The sequence below is a fragment of the Stegostoma tigrinum genome, chromosome 39 (assembly GCF_030684315.1).
Source record: "Stegostoma tigrinum isolate sSteTig4 chromosome 39, sSteTig4.hap1, whole genome shotgun sequence".
Taxonomy (NCBI): domain Eukaryota; kingdom Metazoa; phylum Chordata; class Chondrichthyes; order Orectolobiformes; family Stegostomatidae; genus Stegostoma; species Stegostoma tigrinum.
The window spans coordinates 54,149-76,252 of NC_081392.1; the positions used below are offsets into that span (position 1 = coordinate 54,149).

At 42.1% G+C, this 22,104-nt stretch overlaps 1 protein-coding gene across 2 annotated transcripts in view; it reads right to left on the bottom strand.

The window, feature by feature from the left end:
* Nucleotides 1-22,104, bottom strand: part of LOC125447662 (tyrosine-protein kinase receptor UFO) — a 223,054-nt gene that overhangs the window by 29,366 nt on the left and 171,584 nt on the right. For both annotated transcript variants that reach the window (XM_059640926.1, XM_059640927.1), the window contains 2 exons: nucleotides 13,012-13,104; nucleotides 3,118-3,239 (listed from right to left, as the gene is read on the bottom strand). In XM_059640926.1, the coding sequence (XP_059496909.1) occupies nucleotides 3,118-3,239; nucleotides 13,012-13,104 (215 nt within the window). The remainder of the gene's footprint in view (nucleotides 1-3,117; nucleotides 3,240-13,011; nucleotides 13,105-22,104) is intronic.

The following is a 22,104-nucleotide window of genomic DNA, read 5'->3' on the forward strand; positions in this document are numbered from 1 at the left end:
TAGAATTCTTTGAAGAGGTAACAAGTATGTTAGACCAGGGAAACCCAGTAGATGTTATCTATCTAGACTTCCAAAAGGCCTTTGATACAGTGCCTCACAGGAGGCTGCTGAGCAAGGTGAGAGCCCATGGTGTTTGAGGTGAGCTACTGGCTTGGATTGAGGATTGGCTGTCTGACAGAAGGCAGAGAGTTGGGATAAAAGGCTCTTTTTCGGAATGGTAACCGGTGACGAGTGGTGTCCCGCGGGGTTCAGTGTTGGGGCCACAGCTGTTCACCTTATATGTTAATGATCTGGATGAAGGGACTGGGGGCATTCTGGTGAAGTTTGCCGATGATACGAAGATAGGTGGACAGGCAGATAGTACTGAGGAGGTGGGGAAGCTGCAGAAAGATTTAGACAGTTTAGGAGAGTGGTCAAGGAAATGGCTGATGAAATTCAATGTGAGTAAATGTGAGGTTTTGCACTTTGGAAAAAAGAATACAGGCATGGACTATTTTCTAAACGGTGAGAAAATTCACAAATCAGAAGTGCATAGGGATCTGGGAGTGTTGGTCCAGGATTCTCTAAAGGTTAACTTGCAGGTAGAGTCCGTAAATAAGAAAGCAAATGTAATGTTGTCGTTTATCTCAAGAGGGTTGAATATAAAAGCAGCGAATGTGCTTCTGAGGCTTTATAAAGCTGTAGTTAGGCCCCATTGAGAATACTGTGTCCAATTTTGGGCCCCACACCTCAGGAAGGACATACTAGCCCTGGAGTGTGTCCAGCGGAGATTCACACGGATGATCCCTGGGATGGTAGGTTTAACGTATGATGAACGGCTAAGGATCCTGGGACTGTACTCATTAGAGTTTAGAAGGTTGAGGGGAGATCTAATAGAAACTTACAAGATAATGTATGGTTTAGAAGGGGTGGACGCTAGGAAGTTGTTTCCGTTAGGCGGGGAGACTAGGACCCGTGGGCACACCCTTAAAATTAGAGGGGGTAAATTTAAAACTGAAATGAGATGACATTTCTTCAGCCAGAGAGTGGTGGGCTTGTGGAATTCATTGCCGCAGAGTGCAGTGGAGGCCGGGACGTTGGATGCCTTCAAGGCAGAGATCAACAAATTCTTGATCTCAGAAGGAATCAAGGGCTACGGGGAGAGTGCAGGGAAGTGGAGTTGAAATGCCCATCAGCCATGATATAAATGGCGGAGTGGACTGGATGGGCCAAATGGCCTTACTTCCACTCCTATGTCTTATGGTCTTATAACCTTTCTTTATCCATAGATCCGAGAGAATACTTGTTCATCAAATTGTGGTAGCGACAAGATACTCTGAGAAGTTGCAGCTTGCATGTGAAGTCTTTTTTATGGTGGGGTACAAAGGAACATGGAAAACAAAGGCATTAATAAACAAGGTATTTTATATGGCCAAGACTTCATAAAGATGGAGTACAATTCTCGTGAAACATGCCAGATGGTAGGAAAACCTGCCCTGAACAAAGAACACCAACTGTATGCCTGACCAAGGCAAATTTTCTTGACAGGTGTGGGAAGCTGCCTTTGACTTAATATACTATGACCTCCTCACTTACAGGCACAAGCATGGACTTCAGTGAGGACAGCTCCCTCAAGACTCTGACATATGGCTGCCTGCTTGCTGTACTTTTGTTTATTCACGCTTGTGATTGTGATGATACCATGGCTTTAAGTGACATATATTGCCTCTTGTTTTAAATGAAAAAAGATTGAGACAGAGGTGGCGAGCAGTCCACTTAAAACTGTTTAAAGTTATGAGGCCTTGGGCATTTAAAAAAAAATAAATTGGAACAATACAAGCTGCCTGAATGGGCAGGGGTCAAGCTTCACCAGAACCAGGATTTCTAGTTTTAGATTTCTGCAGTTGGCGAGGTCTTGAAGTTGGATGTTACAAATGAAAGCTAGGGTTCTCTTCCTACTGCTGGAATTGCATGTGAGACGATGCAGCTGTTTACTGAATCTGCCTTTGCCAAAGGTATGATTATGGGATGTTACTATATTGGAATGCGTGTGTGTGCACAAGCATTTCAGTAGAGTTACAGTTAAACCAATTCCTTTATTTTTATTTTTTCTGTATTTTAATTATAGTATCTGAATAAAGACTTTTGTTTCAAACCGAGTGGTTTGGCCAATCAAACTGCATCCGGAATACAACACACGTGTGTCTGTGCATGTGCGTGTGCGCACGTAGAGGTACAAATTCCGGGATTTTGATGCAGCACCATCGAAGGGATGGAGATAACATTTTGAGCTGGAAATCTAATTGAATTAAGGGAAATTTTGGTAGTTCTCCCTTGTATCTGCTGCCCTGGTCTTTCCACATGTGAAGGTCATGGACTTGAAGTTATTACTAAGGAGTATTTCTACAGTCGTCTTAGATAGAACTTGTGCTTTTTAATGTCAGTGATGGAGGAACTGAATGGCATAACACTCACGCACAATCAAGTAGGCTGCTTTGTCCTGGATAATGTGAAGCTTCTTGAGTGTTGCTGGCATTTATTTGATGCAGGATTCCTAGTCTTGGCACGCTCTTGTAGCCACAATTTGTTAATTGCTAATCTAGTTCAATTTCTGGTCAATGACTACCTGCAAGATGTTGATCACAGGGGATTCACTATTGTCAATGTAAACCATCAATGGGTGATGGTTAGATTGTCTGTTATAGAAGATGGTCACTGCCTGGCATTTGTGGGGTGCAAATGCCACTTGCCATTTTTCAGCCAAAGCCTGGATATTATTCAAGTCTTGCTGCATTTGGCATGGATTGCTTCAGGGATCTGTGGAGTCACTAAAGGTACCGAACATGGTCAGCAAACATCTCCACTTATTCTGGAACCCAAGCTGAAACACCCTAGTAGATGCCATCACATAATTTCCTTTATAATGCCCCTCTGCCGGACCCTTATCATTGAATATCCAATATGCGAAACATCAATGAACACCACATTCAGTGTGTACCAGTTGACTTTTGAAGATATAGTCACGCCCATCAATGGAGAAGGTAGAGCTGGGTGCTCTCTCAACAAACTGACCACATCAATGCTTGTTTACCAGGAGTGGATGCCTTCAAGATTCTTGAGGTTATGGCTGGAACTTACCACAGGGCTCTCTCCCAGACGAGAATACAAGAGGAAGCTGTGGAGATCCCCATGTTTCATGAATGGGAGGATGACAACTGGTGATGGATATCCTTCATTCTCGTGATTCTGTAAACAGACCCCTGTATTTGGGGGAAGAAAGAAGAAACGAATTTTATAAATTTAAAAACAGTGGACTGGAAATATTAAAAACAAATGGTCCTTCATGGTCACTGGGTCAAAATCCTGGAACTCAATCCCTGTGAATATTGTGGGTCTACCTATACCATGTGGACTGTAATGGATTCAAGAAAGCAGCTCACCATCACCTTCTCAAAAGCAACTAGGATGGGCAATTATTGGTCGTCTAGCCACAGGTGCCCACATTCATTGAGTGAATGAATTAATGATTTTTTTAGAAAAAGGCTGCATTTGTTATCACCAACAGATTTGTTGAAGAAACTCAGCAGTATTGTGGAGAAAGGAACAAAGTTAATGTTTTACGTGCAATGTCTCTTTATTGGAAACATATGGCTCATTGTTATAAAATGTGTACCAGAATTCAGTGCTTTTCTACTTTGATGTCTACATTTTTTCAGAACTAGTTACTTTAATTATAGAGTCAGAGTTGTACAGCATGGAAACAGACTCTGCGGTCCAACTCATCCATGCAGCCTGGATATCCTAAATTAATCTAGTTCCACTTGCCAGAATTTGACCCATACCCCTCTAAATCCTTCCTATTCATGTGCCCATCTAGATGCCTTTTAAATGTTGTAACGGTACCAACCTCCACCACTTTCACAGGCACCTCATTCAATGCAAACACCATGGTATGAAAACGTTGCCCTGGCCCATAAAAAACATAAACTTTCCCCCTTACCTTAAACCCATGCCGACCCTGAGAAAAATACCTTGGCTATTCAACATATCCATGCCCCTCAAGCTTTTATTTACATCTATAAAGGTCAACCCTCAGCTTCTGATGCTCCAGGGAAAATAGACCCAGGCTGCAACAGGGAGGCCAGAACTGAACACAGTATTCCAAAAGTGGCCTAAATAACGTCCTGCACAGCCACAACATAAAGCCCCAACTCCAATAGTCAATGTACCAGCAAAGACAAGTGCACCAAATAGCTTCTTCACTACTTGTGACTCCACTTTCAAGAAACTGTTGTACTGTACCTAAGATCTTTGTTTGGCAACATTCCCAAGGATCCTACTATTAAGTGTATAAAGTTCTGCCCTGGTTTGTCTTACTGAAATGCAACCCCTGGCCATGATATAAATTAAGCTCCATCTGCATCTTCTTGGCCAATCAAACCATCTGATCAAGGTCCAGTTGTACTGAGATCATCATCTTGACTGTCCACTATACAACCAATTTTGACACCACAGTTGAAAACGGTACCACCACTGGAAAATCCATCAACTTATCTAGCCACACCTTTCAACCGGACAAGGTCAAAGTTTTCAGCCAAGTGTTCAATATTCTGCCCCACCACCAAAATGGACCCCATTGGTCTTGCAGCAGACAGAGAAATTCATCAGATGAATGATACTCTGGGAATTCTTCCAAGATGTCAGCAGCTAGTCCAATCAGACAACCGAGGAACCAAAACAGTTGACAAATCTGTGGTGGATCAGCCAAAGGAGTCAAATTGGACCCCTCCAGAGGGTTATTGCCCTGGGCTTGATATGTATGCTTATACCATCAGGGAATACATGAATGCCAGATCCATCAGCTGGACTCAAGGCAGGGCAAAATGCCACACAAGGACAACGCAATGCTATCCATGCTCAAGGCCAATTGCAATACTGTCAGTCGTCAAACCAGCAGACACAGGAGGAGCCATTGCCATACAGAATAGGACTACTGCAAGGAAGCAAGCATACAGAGAACTCAGCTACCAGGAACACTACAGACAACTACCTGCTGATCCGAACAAAGAACATTTGTCAACTTCACAGACTGACCAAGACTTTTGATCCAGTTCTTCAGAGTATCTTACACTCTTATCCCATGTATTTCTCACATAGGGGACTTCTAATGACTTCCAAAAATACACAAAGCCAACACACTTGGACATCCCATCATATCAGGGCTGGATGAGAGAACCTCTCTGGCTACGCCAACGACATCTTGAAACCCATCGTATAGGCAGCCCCCAATTTCTGTCGCAACACTACAGATTTCTTACAGAAATTCAGCATCCACAGACCAGTCGAACCAGGAACATTTCTCATCACAATGGACATTGACACTCTACACCAGCATCCTCCACGACAATGGCATCACTGCAGTCTCTGCACTCTACATCAACAACTGCCAATTTCCAGGCATCATCCTACAACTCATCCACTTCATCCTCAACCACAATATCTTCACCTTCGACAACCAGTTCTTCATCCAGACACACAGAACAAGCATGGGCTAGAATTTGCGCCACAATATGCCAACATTTTCCAAAGCCATGTTGATGATCCCTAATCAATATTTGCCTTTCCAAATACATAGATCCTGTCCCTCAGAATCCTCTCCAACAACTTAACACCACTGACGTCAGGCTTACCAGTCTTTAGTTTCCTGGTGTCTCTTTACCACCTTTAAGTAATGGCACTTCGTTAGCCACACTCCAGTCTTCCAGCACCTCACCTGTGGCAATCAATGATGCAAGGAATCACTTCCCTAGCTTCCCAGAATTCAACAGTACACCAGATCAGGTTCTAGGAATTTATCCACCTTTATGCATTTTAAGATGTTCAGCACCACCCTCTCTATATTATGAGGAAACAAGGTGTAGAGCTGGATGAAAACATCAGGCCAGGCAGCAGGAGAACTGACATTTCAGGTCTGGATCCTTCTTCTGGAATGAGACAGAAGAAGGGGACTCTGAAATAAAGAGAGAGAAGGGAAGGTGGATAAAGGAGCAGATAGGTGGAGACAAAGACAGACTGGCCAAGGAGTTGGGAATGGAGCCAGTAAAGTGAGTGTAGGTAGTGAGTTGGAATGGGGCTTGGGTCAGTTATGAGGGAGGGGCAATGGACAGGTCAAGGAGGCAGGGGATGAGGCTAGTAGGTAGGAAGTAGGGGTAACGGGTTGGTCAGTGAGGTGGGAGGAGCAGATAGGTGGGGGTGAAAAGACAGACAGATCAAGGAGGCAGGGATGAGTTGGGCTGGTCTTGGGATGAGATCAGGAGTAGGGAGACTTTGAAACATGTGAAGTCCAATTTGAGACCATTCCCCCACTTCCTACCTACTAGCCTGATCCCTGCCTCCTTGACCTGTCCGTCTTCCCTCCCACCTAGACTTGAGTCAGACTGGATGGGAGCTTGGGGTTAATCGGTAGCCATTAGTATACAATGCTGAATCAGGAGGGAATGGACTGCTCTGATTGGATGGGGGTCCTCCAGAAATACATAATAGGGAAGTGGCCGCAAAACAGGAAATATGCAGGTCACATTAGGGACAAGGGAAAGTCCACTGGGGAAGCTCTTTGGCAGGTTGCCCAAATAAAAATTTCAGACAAAGTGTTTAAAACAGTACAGAAGGTTGTAGTGATCAGCTGTTTAACAGAGGAATAGGTAGGATGCTGACAGCAAGTCAAATTAGAGATGGTAAAGAGGGAAAGAGTAGAAGAAGAGAATAAGAGGCTTTTGTGAGCCGGTAGCCCACCTTATTGAGAAAGGTAATCGATCTGCAAGGACAGAGCAGTGCAGGAGTGGTATATGATCCAGTGTGAGAAGCTGGTTTGGAAAAGGAGTGAACAAGAGGGAGAAATCCAAACAGCTGGAGCTGCGGTGGAAGGATGGAAGCAATAATATAGTGATGTAAAAGTTATTAGTGGATGGCCGAGAATGCTGGTGTCTGGAGGAATCAAAGAGTGTATTAGAGGATTTTAATCCCGCTGATGACACGCATAGAGGCCTGGGTAATCAGGAAGATGGTTAGAGCATGGGAAAAGGAAACAGTTTCCCAAAATCTCTGGGGTAAGGATGATATCTGTTAAAGATCAGGCAAAAACCTGGAGAAATGAAGGGGGAAGACCTATTCAGAATGCACTCCCTCCAGCCTACCCAAATGTGGGAAGGGCTAGAGGCAGAGGTAGAAGAACCGTCTCAGAAACAGGAAAGACTCAAAGCTGGGCACCCAAGTGTTATACCGGTGGCTAGGAAGGACAATTTGCAAGAGACCCAGAGACACAAGAATGCAGGTCAGCGATGAACCCAGAGCTTCCCCATGGTAGGGCTGAATAGACTCAACTCTCAGACTGATGTGATGGAGATATTGGCCTGCTGTGTTCATCCAGCTCTACACTTTGTTATCTCGGATTCTCCAGCATCTGCAGTTCCTATTATCTCTGACAGAGAAGTTATTGTCTTTGGGGATGTACCCCAAACTTCAATGATGGGAGCAGGCCTCTCTACATATGGCTATGTGATGCACAGTGGGATAAAATGGAGAGACCCCTAGGGTCGGACTCTGCCCTGTTACATTCCTTTGGGACACCGGGGAATCCCAGACCATTGTCAATATTAACCATGTCAATTGGAAAATTCCAAGTAAAATCATTTTAAGCAGATTCACAGGACATTCATTCATATGTGGGACATGTGAATATACCATTAGAAGTTAGTGTGGGAGACATTGTATTAGAGCATTCAGTAGTCCTTATCAAATTACCTAAAGAACAAGAACATATCTTAGCAATTTACTAAATGGCCAAAATGATGCAAAAGCCAGCCCAATAGAATTGAATCCTGGATAAACAGTAACGATTAGAATACACTAGCTCACCTCATTCTTGAGTCCAAAGTTCACCAGTTCCTAAGAGATAGTAAATAGGGCTAGTGCATCTGTATATAAATGTATTAATGGCACTAGGCAAGAGTAGCTGATCTCACATTAGTTAAGATTGGTAGGAAAGAAATAAGCTATCCACATTGGCATGTGATGCTCGATGCTAACGATGTTCCAAGTTCCCAAGGTCAGAGACAGCAAGAACAGGACCAGTTACAGATATCCAAAGTGATAACTGGAACACAGCCTGATATTGGCCATTCACGTATAAAGGAAAGCTAAAGAAAACAACAATGAAAGACCATGAAAAAGGGTACAGGAAGTAAGTGGGTCAGACAAAATGGGCAGTTAGAATCTGAAACTGTCTGGCTCAGATCTGGGCTTTTATTGTAGTGATACGAAATAAACTGTAAATAACAGCCAAAATTATACTTGTATGTTACAGGTCTAACATAGGATGAGGGAGTAATACATTTTGTCACTACTGGGCTAATCATGCTTGAAACTACAACTGAGCCAGCATTGGGGTCATTATGACGAGTGAATACGCCTCAAGCAGCGTCAATGCTGGAAGAATATCCCACAAGCAAGAATGACTCTGCTTTGCAGTGCAAGATAATACAAGCTAATATGGGAAACAGAGCAGACTTAATTTTGTATTATGTGGGAGTGAATGTGACGGCATGAGCCAAAAAATCATTGGGTATACTGGAAGGAACAGGAGTACAATTCTCACTCAGTTCTGGAGGTGACATTGGCAATAATCCCAGATGGACAAATTATGAATCAAGTTATGTGTCCATTTATTGAGCAACCATCAGGGAATGACAGTCAAGGCAAAATTATGGTACACTGGGACTGCACGTATGTGAATATAGACTGGGATAGCAATGCATACAAAAAATATATTGACTGGGGTGGCTACTGAAGGCATTAAGAAAATTGATTGGATCATCGTCAACTGTGCAAAGGATGACAATGAGGAGGGGAGCAGAGTAAAAAAGTATGTAAGAGATGCAGACAGGGGTTTTGTTAGGGGCCCTTCATAATTTTCAGGACCCATAAGAAACTTATTACCCAACATTCCCTAATGATTAAAACCGTGCCAGAACCTAAATGTAGCAAATCTCAGTACAGAACGGAAGGTGTAGGTCTGGTGCTAGAGGAGGCAGAAGAATCTGTCAGTTTGGTAACAGGATATCAGCATGTGCAGATAGTCTTTAATTTTACTGAAATGGCCTCTCTAGAACAGTGCCTATCCACCACAAAACAAATAATAGTCCACCTTCTTGATGAACAGTTCAACAGGAGTAAGCTTAAGTCCAACAAGGATAGAAAAAGAGGACTATTGGAATTGGCAGAGGCAGGATATGCATCAGGAGTGGCAACCTTGGACATGGCAGAACTTAAAACATCAGATACAATCCCTTCAGCAGAAGATGCAGGTTTAAGGTTTTAGCAAATATTTGTAGCTCAGGTTATGGGTGAGGTTGTCAACTTGCTCACCAAGCTAGCTTGTTTTCATTCAGATGTTTCATCACCATGCTAGGTAACATCAGTGAGGCCTCTGATGAAGCGATGTTGTTGTACTCAGCTTGGAATTTATACTATCTGGACAATTATGGTGAGTTGTGTCATTTCCAGTTTTGTTCTGTATGGGTTTTTAATATGGTGTTCAATTCTGTATATTTGTTGATTGTATTATGGGTTGCAGACTATGCCTCTAGGAATTCTTGAGTTTGGCTACTATGGTTACATTGTCCCAGTTTAACTGATAGCCTTCAATGTCCAAGTGTGCAGATATTAGGTATCATTTTGCTGCGAGCTGATGCTCATGTATTTTGATGGTTAATTTCATTCCTGTCTGTCTGATGTAGAAGTTTGTCTTTAATGGTCGAGTATATAAATAGATCAATGGCACACATTTGGGGTCACCCATCTCAGGGCACATCCCTGGGGTAGTCATGCTAACACTAGAACACATTACTCTCCCTGCATTCAACCTAAAAACTGTTGATCTGGTGCGTAGACAACATATTTGTCGTTATTAAACGCACCAAACTAGAAGAGGCCCATCATATCATTAGCAACATATTTGCGAGTATTAAGGTCATGAGAGAAGAAGAACACAACAACAAACAGCTTCCATTTTTGGATGTCAGTTGACCAACAGGGAGTTCCAAATCTTGGTATACAGGCAAGCAATCCACACTGAACAAATCCTCAACTTCTGCAGCAACCACCCCAATGTCCTCAAAGTTGCATGAAGACACTCTGTAAATGGGCAACATTCACTGCAACACACCAGAATTAAGCAGAAAGGAGAAAGAGCACCTGTACAAAATTCTTCACTACAAAACAGATATGCCCGCTACTTCATCCACAGGTGCCTACTAAATATGCAAGAACAACAGGTCACACAGTCTGCCCTAACACACTGGCCACGCTGCCCTACATCAAGAACGCATCAGAAATGACAATGAGACTCATGCGACCACTAGGAATCATGGTAGCACACAAGCCCACAGCCTCACTACAACAAACACTCAAGAATTAAAGATCCCATTCCAACAACATGCAGAACCAATGTAGTTTACAAAATACCATGCAACAACTGCCATAAGCATTACATCAGACAGATAGGAAAGAAACTAGCCATCAGAATACGAGATCATCAGCTGGCAGCAAAACGGTACGACAAACTTTCCTTTATATCAGTACACTTGGATAATGAAAGCCATCAGTTTAACTGGGACAATGTAGCCATTGTAGCCCAAGTGAAACAGAGACACAGGAAATTAGAGGCATAGTTCTCAACCAATAATGCAATCAAACATATAGAATCGGACCCCATATAAAAACCCATACAGACCAAAACCGGAAATGACAACTCATCATAATTGACTGGACAGTATAAATTCCAAGCGGAGTAGAACAACATCGCTTCCTCAGAGGCATCACTGATGTTACCTAGCATGGTGATGAAACATCTGAACAAAAACAAGGCAGCTCGGCGAGCAAGTCAACAACCTCAAAATGCTGGTTATTACTGGGGAAGCTGGGTGTTGACTATGATCAGGTCTAAAATGTTGCAGCTGCATGCTCACCATGTTCCAGACTGGGTGCGTTGGAGAAAAGGAACCCCTATGTCTTTTGATAGTTCAACAGGGTGTTCGGTACTTGTAACAATGATAAAGGGAAATATTATTTTGGGGCAGTGTTTCATATTCCCTGACATGGAAATAATCTGACCTATGCTTTAAAAAGAGTTCACAATGTGGGAAGAGATAGCAAGAATTGCAGGTGTGGAGTCAGAGACACCACAGTGTGGAGCTGCAGGAACACAGAGGAGCAGGAAAGTTGACATTATCCCATTAGCTGAGATAACAAGGTGTAGAGGTGGATGAACAGAGCAGGCCAAGCAGCATCAGTGGAGCAGGAAGGCTGACATTTTGGGCCTAGACCTTCTTCAGAAATGGGGTGGGGGGGGGGGGGAGGGAAGGGGGTTCTGAAATAAATAGGGAGAGAGGGGGAGGCGGATAGAAGATGGATAGAGGAGAAGATAGATGGAGAGGATGCAGAGCAGTCAAAGAGGTGGGGATGGAGCCAGTGAAGGTCAGTGTAGGTGGGGAGTAGGGAGGAGATAGGTCAGTCCAGGGAGGACGGACAGGTCAAGGGGGCAGGATGATGTTAGTAGGTAGAAGATGGGGCTTGAGGTGAGAGGAGGGGATAGGTGGGAGGAAGGACAGATTAGGGAGGCTGGGCTGGTTTTGAGATGTAGTGGGGGGAGGGGAGCTTTTGAAGCTTGTGAAGTCCACATTGATACCATTGGACTGCAGTGTTCCCAAGCAGAATGAGTTGCTGTTCCCACAACCTTCGGGTAGCATCATTGTGGCACTGCAAGAAGCCCAAGATGGACATGTCTTTTGCAGAATGGAGGGGTATGGGGGTGTAGTTGAAATGGTTTGTGACTGGGAAGTGCACTTGTTTAGGGTGAACCGAGCTTAGGTGTTCTGCAAAGTGGTCCCCACGCCTCCGCTTGGTTTCCCCGATGTAGAGGACGCCACAACAGGAACAGCAGATGCAGTATACCACATCTACTTGATGTGGAAAGTCTTTCTGGAGCCTGGGATGGGGGTGAGGGGAGAGGTGTAGCACTTCCATCATCACCACTCACCTTCACTGGCTCCATCCCCACCTCTTTGGCCGGTCTGTCTCCTCTCCATCTAACTTCTCCTCTATCCACCTTCCCCCCATCTCTCTCTATTTATTTCAGAACCCCCATTCCCTCCCCCATTTCTGAAGAAGGGTCTAGGCCCAAAACATCAGCCTTCCTGCTCCTCTGATGCTGCTTGGTCTGCTGTGTTCATCCAGCTCTACACTTTGTGATCTCAGATTCTCCAGCATCTGCAGTTCCTATTGCCCCTTATCCCATTCACCTTCTTGATCATATGCTGCACCTGCATATTAGCTTCTTTGATTTGATATATTATTGTCATATGTACCTAGATACAGCGAAACATTTTGGTTTGCATGCAGTACAGGAAGATCTTACCATACAAAGTGTATGAAGGTAATATAATAGAACAAAGAATACAATATTATGGCTGCAGAGAAGATAGAGACAGCAAAATCAACACTGAATTTAAAATTTGGGGGGGTCCTTTCAGATGTCAAATAAGAATGACCAACGTATCTAAAAACAAATCTTCTGTGGCTCAGTGCTGTAGTTATTCGCTGTTTAAGTAATTTTTAAAAATTCTTCCTGTCAACATGAATGACTTCATATACTCAGACATTTTATGAATCGTCAGCCTGATTTTACCCACCCACTCAACTTACCTATAATCAATCTGCAACTTTCTCACATTTTTTCCTCACAATGTACATTCATGACTACTTTGGTGTCTTCTGAAAATTTAGGCACTATTATAACATTTAAAAGGCATACAGATGGCTACATAAATATCTATGATTCTACGTCCCATCAGAATGCAACCCCAACAAAATACATCAAGACCCTCATTCTGTACAGGTCTACTCTCTGGCAATCATTAGCTAAAAATTTTGTTTAAAAACATCACTTCTAAAGCAAAAATTTCTAAGTCTCCCTACCAAGTAAACGCATTACGTTGGGATGATCAAATTCCTTCATGCAGACTGCTTCTCGAAGAAAGTCCTCCATTTCAGTTCGTGTACAAATTGCAACTGCAGGAAGGAAATCATAGATTTACATAATTATTATCATGCAAAAGGACACAATTCAGCCCATCATACCTGCACTGCTTTTCTGAGCATTTTAACTGTGCTCGCATCTCCTATGTTTTCCTTATAACCCCGCACAGTGTTCCCATTTAAATAATTATCTAATGATCTCTTGAAAACATCAATTGAAGATGCCTCCCTCACAGTTCCAGCAAGTGCATTCCAGACCCTGACAATTCGCTGTGTGAAAAAAATTTGGCTTGGATGTGCTCCTTTTACAAAACCATTTAATCCATTTATGAGTGGGAATAGTTTCTCCTTATTGACTTTGCCAGGTCACTTCATGATTTTAGAAACTTCTAAGCCTTCTTCTCTCCAGGGAATCAGTCTTACTTCTCCAATTTTTCCTCATAGCTGAAGTGTCTTATTTCTGGAACCATTGTCATTAACTTCTTCTGCACTTTGTCCAATGTTTCTTGTAGTGCGACATTCAGAACTGTGTACAATTCTCCAGCTGAGGTCTAACCAGTGTGTAGATAAGTTTCAGAACATCTCTACTCTTGTGCCATATGCACCTATTTATGAAACCTAGAATACTGTTTGCTTATGCACAGCTCTGTCTACATATCCTGCCACCTTTAATAACATATGTACATATGGAGCAAAGTCTTTCTGCTCCTGTACACCTTTTAGAACAGTATTCTTTACTACGTACTATCTCTCCATATTTGGGATTTCAACAACTTATAACAATTTCAACAGCTAGTAGCTGCTTCCACTCAACCAGACTTTGCGAAAAATGATTCTGAGGCAAAGGGTACTGCTGAACTGGTTTGAAATTTCAGGCCCATCCAGAATGCATTGAGAAGCCTTGGAGTCTCCATGATAGTCCACATTTGATGACCAAATTGGTCTGGGAAGGTCAGCTGAAGACAACAGTCATGCGATGGCATCACCAAGAATTCAACCTGTCAGAATTGGCAACCCTATTGACCAGTTCATTATTAGCTTTGTGCTCCAAGATCAGTTTGCATAATTTAATTATGCAGGAGATGTTATTAATGAATAAGTAAGTTTTGTGTTTGCACAACATTTCTAGATTTGCTTGGCATTGCAGGAACCTAGTGAGCATTTGATTGCCAATATGTCCAACTGTTTTGGTCTTAAATCATCTGAAGTATAGCACATCACAATTTCCATGTAAGTTTCCTTGACAATGAAGTAATCACTGCCTTAATGAGAAGCCTGTGGTTATAACGTGTTTTTTTTCCTTCATTTCTCTATTCCGTAATGCCTAAGTACTCCGTAGCTGAGATGGCACTGTATGTTGGTGCCATTGTTTCTCTGTAGCTAATCTTGTAACTGAAGAAATTGTACCTAGGTACTTTGTACTTAAGATGGCACTGAAACTGGCCAACAGTACTCATTTAAGTACGTATGTCAATAAAGCTAATTCAATTCAATTTGATTCAATTCAATTCAATGAATGCCAGTGATTAGAGACCATGAAATGAATGTAAAAAGTATGGTGTAACCACATACTTAGGGTTAATTTCTGGGAACAGGTGTTGATCAGTCAGCAATGCTTATATTATTACAAATGTAAGGATTACTGTCTTCAGCACAAAGAGCCTCACTGTCTCATGTGCATGACTTTGTGCCAAATGGTTTTGAAAAGTCAGTTAACATATTTGTATGAAAGCAACAATTGTTTTGATGAATTACAATCTCTGAAAAAAAAACATGATGTGTCCATTCTCCTTCGCCTGGGTTGCAGGATTGTCCCTTCAAACTTTATTCCCTTTGCTATTTTTGTTTTGGAACGGTGAGCTGAAGTTGAGAATCAAACTTTGAGCAGTAGCTTGCTTTGAAATGAAAGGGAGAGCAAACAAATTGATGTATATTTTTGTGCTCCTGAGATGCTGCTTGGTCTGCTGTGTTCATCCAGCTCCACTCTTTGTTATCTCGGATTCTCCAGCATCTGCAGTTCCCATTGTCGCTTATTTATGGCAACAGGCAGGGAAAAATAATCATGTTAATTGCTATCCTAAGAACATTACTGGTGTTTTGGCTCTGTGATCTTCTCTGCTCTCAACTGGCAACCGGCTGGCTGTTGAACTGGTCAATCAGGTTGATTTGTCAACCAGTTCTGACTGGGCTTTGGAAGCCATGAGTGTGTTTTTGAAAAAAGGCTTCTGGATGGTGCTGCTGTGTTTTGTTCTTTCTCTTTTTCATTTTCACGGTAGTTATCAACTTATTAGTTGCTGTAATAATCAAATATCCCTCCAGGAAGTGGTTGGATAATGCTGGTACATTACTGGACCTTTTGCATGAATCAATGAATTTGGAATTCCAGCAAGGGCTACAGAAATCCTTTGCTTTTGGAGTTGTTCACAGGCATGTAAACAAAGGACTTCTGAAGTTCTGGTACCAATTGTGCAACTGTTGAACTGTCACATTATACTTTCCTTTATTTTTTCCTTCAAATTTATCGCTTAACTGTCTGTAAGTGTACAAGTGAGGGTTCTGGTCAAAGAAGATTAGCCTCATATTAAGTAGATTACCTTTTTATTTATCCATGTTTTGCTAAAGTCACTACTAATTCCTTATGAAATTGCAATCTTGGTGTCAGACATCTGCCATACTTAACATCTGGTTAGGAACAATGGAGTGATTTTGAAGGTCATTGAATGTTTTAATTTTATCCTGTTGCAAATCCAGGGATGGGGAGACTGATTTAACCATACACTACAAGACCATAGGAGATAGGAACAAGAGTAAGCTGCGCATCCCCTTGAACCTGTTTCGTCATTCCTGGTACCAGAGTCAAAGATATTCTGAAATGAGCAGCCAGATGTTGTGGTCCATACTGGTATTAACAACATAGGCAAGAAGAGCGATAGAGTCCTGAAAAGGGAATTTTAGGACCTAGGTAGAAAGTTGAAATGCAGGACTTCTAGGGCTCCAGTCTCAGGATTTCTCTCCTGCGCTGTGAGAGGCCAGAAATAGGAAGTTAATATAGTTGAACCTGTGGCTAAAGAGCTGGTGTAGGAGGGAGGACTTCAGATATCTGGATCCAAGGCAAGAGGGACTTTTCCTAGAGGAATGGGTTGCACCTAAACCAGAGGAGCATCAATATATATTTGCAGTGAGGTATGCTAGTACCACTTGGGAGATTTTAAGCTAGTGTGGCAGGGATCGGGAACCAGGCCACAGTAGGTCAGCATGTGGATTAAAGGAGAAAGTAGAGGTTAGGTCAAGTAAGTCTAATAGGAAGAACAGGCAGAGTAAGGCTAATAAGACAACGGGACTAGCAGTCTGAAGTGTATTTATTTTAATCCAAACAGTATTCTGAAATTATGCCCTCCGGTACCAGATTCTCCCAAAATGGTAATCATCCTCCTAGTATTTACCCACTTAAGCCCCTTATGAATCGTACAAGTTTCAACAAGATATCTCATTCTTCTAAACTGCAAATATCTGTTCTTTTGTTCTCCCTTCCAAAATGAACAACTTTTCTCAATTTATACTCCATTTGCCAATTTTTGTCCATTTCCTTTTTATACATTTTAAGAAGCTATTATTGTCAGTTTTTATATTTTATGAAGGTTTGCTTTTGCAGTATATTTTCCAGCTTTTTATTACTTTTTTAGTCCTTCCTTTGCTGGATTCTGAATTTATCCCAGTCTTTAGGACTGTCATTGACATTTGCCTCCTTATATACTTTTTCTTTCAACTTTACATTATCTTTAATTTCCTTGGCTAATCATTGTTGGTTTATTCTTCGTCTCTTTCCTCTCTACTGGGGTCTATTTTTGCTGACAATCATGAATTACCTTCTTAGCCATCTGCCACTGCTTACTTACTGTCTTTCCTGAGAATCTATCTGTTCTCTGATGAAGGGTCTAGGCCCGAAACATCAGCTTTTGTGCTCCTGAGATGCTGCTTGTCCTGCTGTGTTCATCCAGCTTCACACTTTGTAATCTATCTGCCGAGTCCACTTTAGCTAACTTGATTCCATTGTTTAAGTTAAACACAAGACTCAAGTTTCTCACTTTCAAACTAGATGCTATATAATGAGGTAATTGATTAAACATGCCTCATTATTCATTACCAAATTCAAGATAGTCTATTCGCAGTTGACTCCATGACAATTAGGGATGTGCAATGAGCGTTGGTATAGCCAGTGATGCCCACATCATGTGAACAAATAAAACACAACATATTGCTCTGAGAAACTATCCCTATCTACTAAAGTAATTCATTGTGGTGGCTACGCTTTCCAATTTGACTGACCCAATCAATGAGAAGATTAAAATCACCCAGTAATTATTGCTCTTTCCTTTTTACATACTCCTATTATTGTTAACTTATATCCTATCTTAGGGCATGGCTACTGTTTGGGGTCTGTACAGTACTCCTACCAATATCTTCTTTCCCTTGCTGCTATTAACCTCCTTCTAAATGGACCATACATTATCTGACTCCTGATCATCACTGGTTAACAGTGCTTCTCACCAACTTTACCTTCCATCTTGTTTTTCCAAAAGGTCAAATATCCTTGAATGTTAAGTTCTCCATTCTAATCTCCTTGTGACCATATCTCTGTAATCGCTGTGAGATCATATCCAATTACCATGTTTTGCATAATTAGTTCATCTCTCTTATTCTGAATCCTTTGTCGATTTAAGATGCATGGTCATTAGGATTGCCATTTTTAATCATTAGATTAGATTACATTAGATTAGATTCCCTACAGTGTGGAAACAGGCCCTTCGGCTCAACAAGTCCAGACTGCCCCTTGCAGCATCCCATCCAGACCCATTCCCCTACAACCCACACACCCATCATCCTAACTTTTCTTTTAACTGTGGCCTTATTTGCCTCTCACCCTTGATTACCATCTATCCTGTTTGTGTTTTACTGTTCCTTCTTTTATTACTGTCCTTGTTGCTCTTCCCCTTGTTATCCTGCTTAGGTTCCCAGTACCTTGTCATTCCACCCCAATTCATCCCAACTACACTGACAAATACTTGCTATAGGGCATTGGTCTTGGTCCTGCCCAGGTGTAACTGGTCCAGTTTATGCTGGTCACACCTCCCTCAGAGCCGGTCCCAGTGTCCCATGAATCTGAAACCCTGCTCATATTTCCAACCACGTATTCAATTGATATTTCTGCTCTTACTAGCATGTAGTACTGATGGCAATCTCAAGATTACTAAACTTGAGATCCTAATTTTCAATTTATTTCCAAACTCCCTGTATTTGGCTTTTAGAACCTTGTTTTTGTTTCACCTTTGTCATTGCTACAGGGAATTTAACCAATTGATTATTTTTGGGGCCACCTAGTGGCCACTGTTCATCATCTAATTTCTTGTTTAAGACGCCAGAAAGTTCATGCAGGCTTTCAGCTTTATCCAGATGTTTTTCACATAGTTTCACCAGTGAAGAACACAGATCGTCTGTCTTATCTATGTTATTACCCATCTTAAACAACCTCCCTTAACCTCGACCCAAAACTTTCACTAATCAACAATCTGTCATCGAACAGCAGACTAACGACTTCCACAAACCTTCACAACATTCTAAAACCTTGACAGTCTCGTTATAATATATCGCGATAGTCCATAGTGTTGTCTTTCACAGACAAATTTGGAAATCACTTTAAACAATGCCAATTTGACCAGATTTGAGTCACTGACTCATTTAAAGTCTTCAATACTCAGGTCCCCGACCTACCTATTTTATCTCTCACTTCACAAAGTCTTTAATTTCACAAAATCTTTAATACTCAGGTCCCCGACCTTTAAATGGAGTCCCCGACTCCCACTTATCTCTACAATGTTAGAGTCCTTGACTCTGTTCGCATCCCCGATCTGTAGGTCCCCGACCTTTAAATGGAGTCCCTTTGTCTCTAAATTCACAGCTAAAATCTTCATCCCAGGCAACATCCTACAGAATATGTTCTGCACCCCCTCCGGTGCAATCATATCCTTCCTATAATGTGGTGATCAGAACTGCACACAGTACTCTAGCTGTCACCTAACCAAAGTTCTGTACTGTTCAAATTGACCTCCTTGCTCTTTATGGGAGGCATGGTGGCTCAGTGGTTAGCACTGCAGTCTTACAGCACCAGGGACCCGGGTGTGGTTCCAGCCTCGGGTAACTGTCTGTGTGGAGTTTGCACATTTTCCCTACATCTGTGTGTATTTCCTTCAGGTGCTCCGGTTTCCTCCCACAGTCCAAAGATGTGCAGGTTCGGTGGATTGGCCCATAATGTTCAGGGGTGTGTGGGTTATAAGGGGATGGGTCTGGGTGGGATGCTTCCAGGAGCAGTGTGGACTTTTTGGGCTGAAGGGCCTGTTTCCACACTGTAGGGAATCTAATCCAAACTATGCCATAGCAATAAAGCTGGTACTCCATGCCTTCTAAATTAATCCTATTAAACTGTCCTCCCGCCTTCAGGAATCTGTGGATATGCACACCAAGCTCTGAGTTCTGAGGAAGGGTCACCAGACCCAAAATGTTAACTCTGTTTTCTCCTCCACATATGCTGCCAGATCTGCTGAGCTTTTCCAGCAACTTTGTTCTTGTTCCTGATTTACAGCATCCGCAGTTCTTTCGGTTTTTTACCCCAAACTCCCTGTTCCTCTGAGCTTCTTAATGTCTTGCCTTTCATTGAGTACTCCCTTGACTTTATACTCCTTCCAAGGGCCTCACAACCATCATGAGTAATTCTATCTGCCACTGATCTGCCCATCTGCTGTTTATATCCTCCTGTGTACAAAGGCCTTCTTTAACACTATCAACCAATCTTTGTGAATCCACAAACTTACTTATCTTACTGCTCACAATCTCACCATTATATTTATATAATAAACAATGTGAAACCAGTGCTGTTCCCTGTGATACACCACTGCACACCAGCCTCCAGTCATACAAACAGCTATATACTACCACAATCTGTCTCCCACTTGTATAGCTTGGATAGGAAAACCTGTGATTCTTTGGCAGGGGATATATTTCTCAGTGGTGATACCCACTGGCTTTTAAAGAGCCTTTGCTCAAACAAGAGACTTTCCTGCCCAATCTCAGCCAATGTTAGATCCAACTTACTAAGTTACTCCGGATTCCATGTACTTTTATTTTCTTTAACAGTCTTTAATGTGGGACCTTGACAAAGGCTTTGCTGAAATCCATGTATACTACATCACATTTGTTAGGTACGTTTCTTCCCAATTCTCCATTGCCAGTTATTAAACCCTCCTACTTCTGGACCCCAGTCTTGCAATTCTGTTCAGTCTTCCTGCTCCCTTGCTGCCTTGTCATGTTTGACAAGCCGCCAGCCTCCATGGTGCCTTGCTTTGCATTCTTCATTAGGCTCATTAAGCACTTACTGCTGGCTCATTATGAAGAGTCACCCCACTTATCCCAACCTACTCTCTTATGACCACCTTGAGGCTGGCTCTCCTTTGCCATCCAACTTACTACTCCTATTGATGACTGTTTGAACTGTGACAACAGATTAGTTCTCACCTCCCCATGACATTTTTTTCATCCATGGTGTCCATTCACTTCCAAATCAGCCCTTTGTCATCCTTGAATTTTAGGGGATCACAGAAATAACAAAAACCTGGTTAAAGGGTAAAGGAAAATCTCCCCAAATTGAATCTCCATTACTGGTAGTGGTGTGGCACTTATCACCAGATCAGACTTTAACCTGACCCTCTACTCCTCTGGCACTTCCTAGTCCTTTGAGATTTACACCTTTTTCTAGCTTTTTACATCTTTCAATGTATTTGTTCTGTACTGATCTCTCAAATTATATTCAAAACTTTCAAACCAACACGTCTCCTCTGCTTCCATTGTCAGACTGCACACTGAAAGACTTCTCATTCTTGGTGATTTTAACCTCCCTCATGTTCTCTCCTCTCGTTTCCACTGTCTTTTTGTCCTTCCTGAAACTGTTCTTCTATATAAGCCCTGTCCTGGTCCTTAGTCAGTCGCTCACTTGCTCTAGTTCACAAAGTGTTGCTGGTCCCAATGTATTAATTTCAAATAAAGGGTGCAATTTTGGCAGAAGAGCATCACTCCTGATGGTGGAACAGGAAGTGTGGGCCCCTTCCTTTATCTGGCTTTTACCACATTCCCATGTTCTTTCAATTAAAATGTAAAATGTCAGTAGTTTGTATAGGAAACCCTGTCATTCGGTGGCAGGGGTTATATTACTCAATGATGATACACAGAGGCTTTTAAAGAGACTTTGGTCAAACAAGAGACTTTGCTGCCCAATTTCATTGCCATGAACATAACCTTACTGAGGACACAAAGGTGGTTTTTCAAAGTTAAATTCTTTGTATAAATAATTCACATTACATTGATTTCACGTCTTCATGTGTACATCACCATTTGTTGAGACTAACTTGAAGAGTCACATTATATTGGTGTACATTGATGGTACAGTGCAGACAGAATTTTCTCTTTTATTGCAGGAAAAACAATGTTGTGTTTCATTTTTTCACTTTTTATTGATGTCAGTGTCTGACAGTGTACTTGTCACTGAAGGACATAGCTGAATTTTATAGGCTCAATTGTTCATCCTTTCTACACATTGTACAGGACATTGTCCATCCTTTCTACGCATTGTATAGGACATTACCCAAGATCGTTCTCAGAGGGAATGAATAAATAAATAAGTGCACACAAACCTCTACCAGCTCATATCATGACATGAACCCACACATGGACAGTCATTAACCCCTATTATTTTATTACCATGTCTATCCCCTCCACAGTCAAGACACTCAGCCACTTCACTATTGTATGTTTCTGACCCACCCTCTGTGCTCCCTTGGATCCTTCAACCAGTTTTTCACATCCCAACCACCCCATACTCACAGAATCTACCCATCAATGACCCACCATTGTCTACCTTGAGCCGCCATGCAAGCAGACATCCTTCAACCCCGCTCCCTCGTACCCCAGAGTTCAAGAAGGAAACCT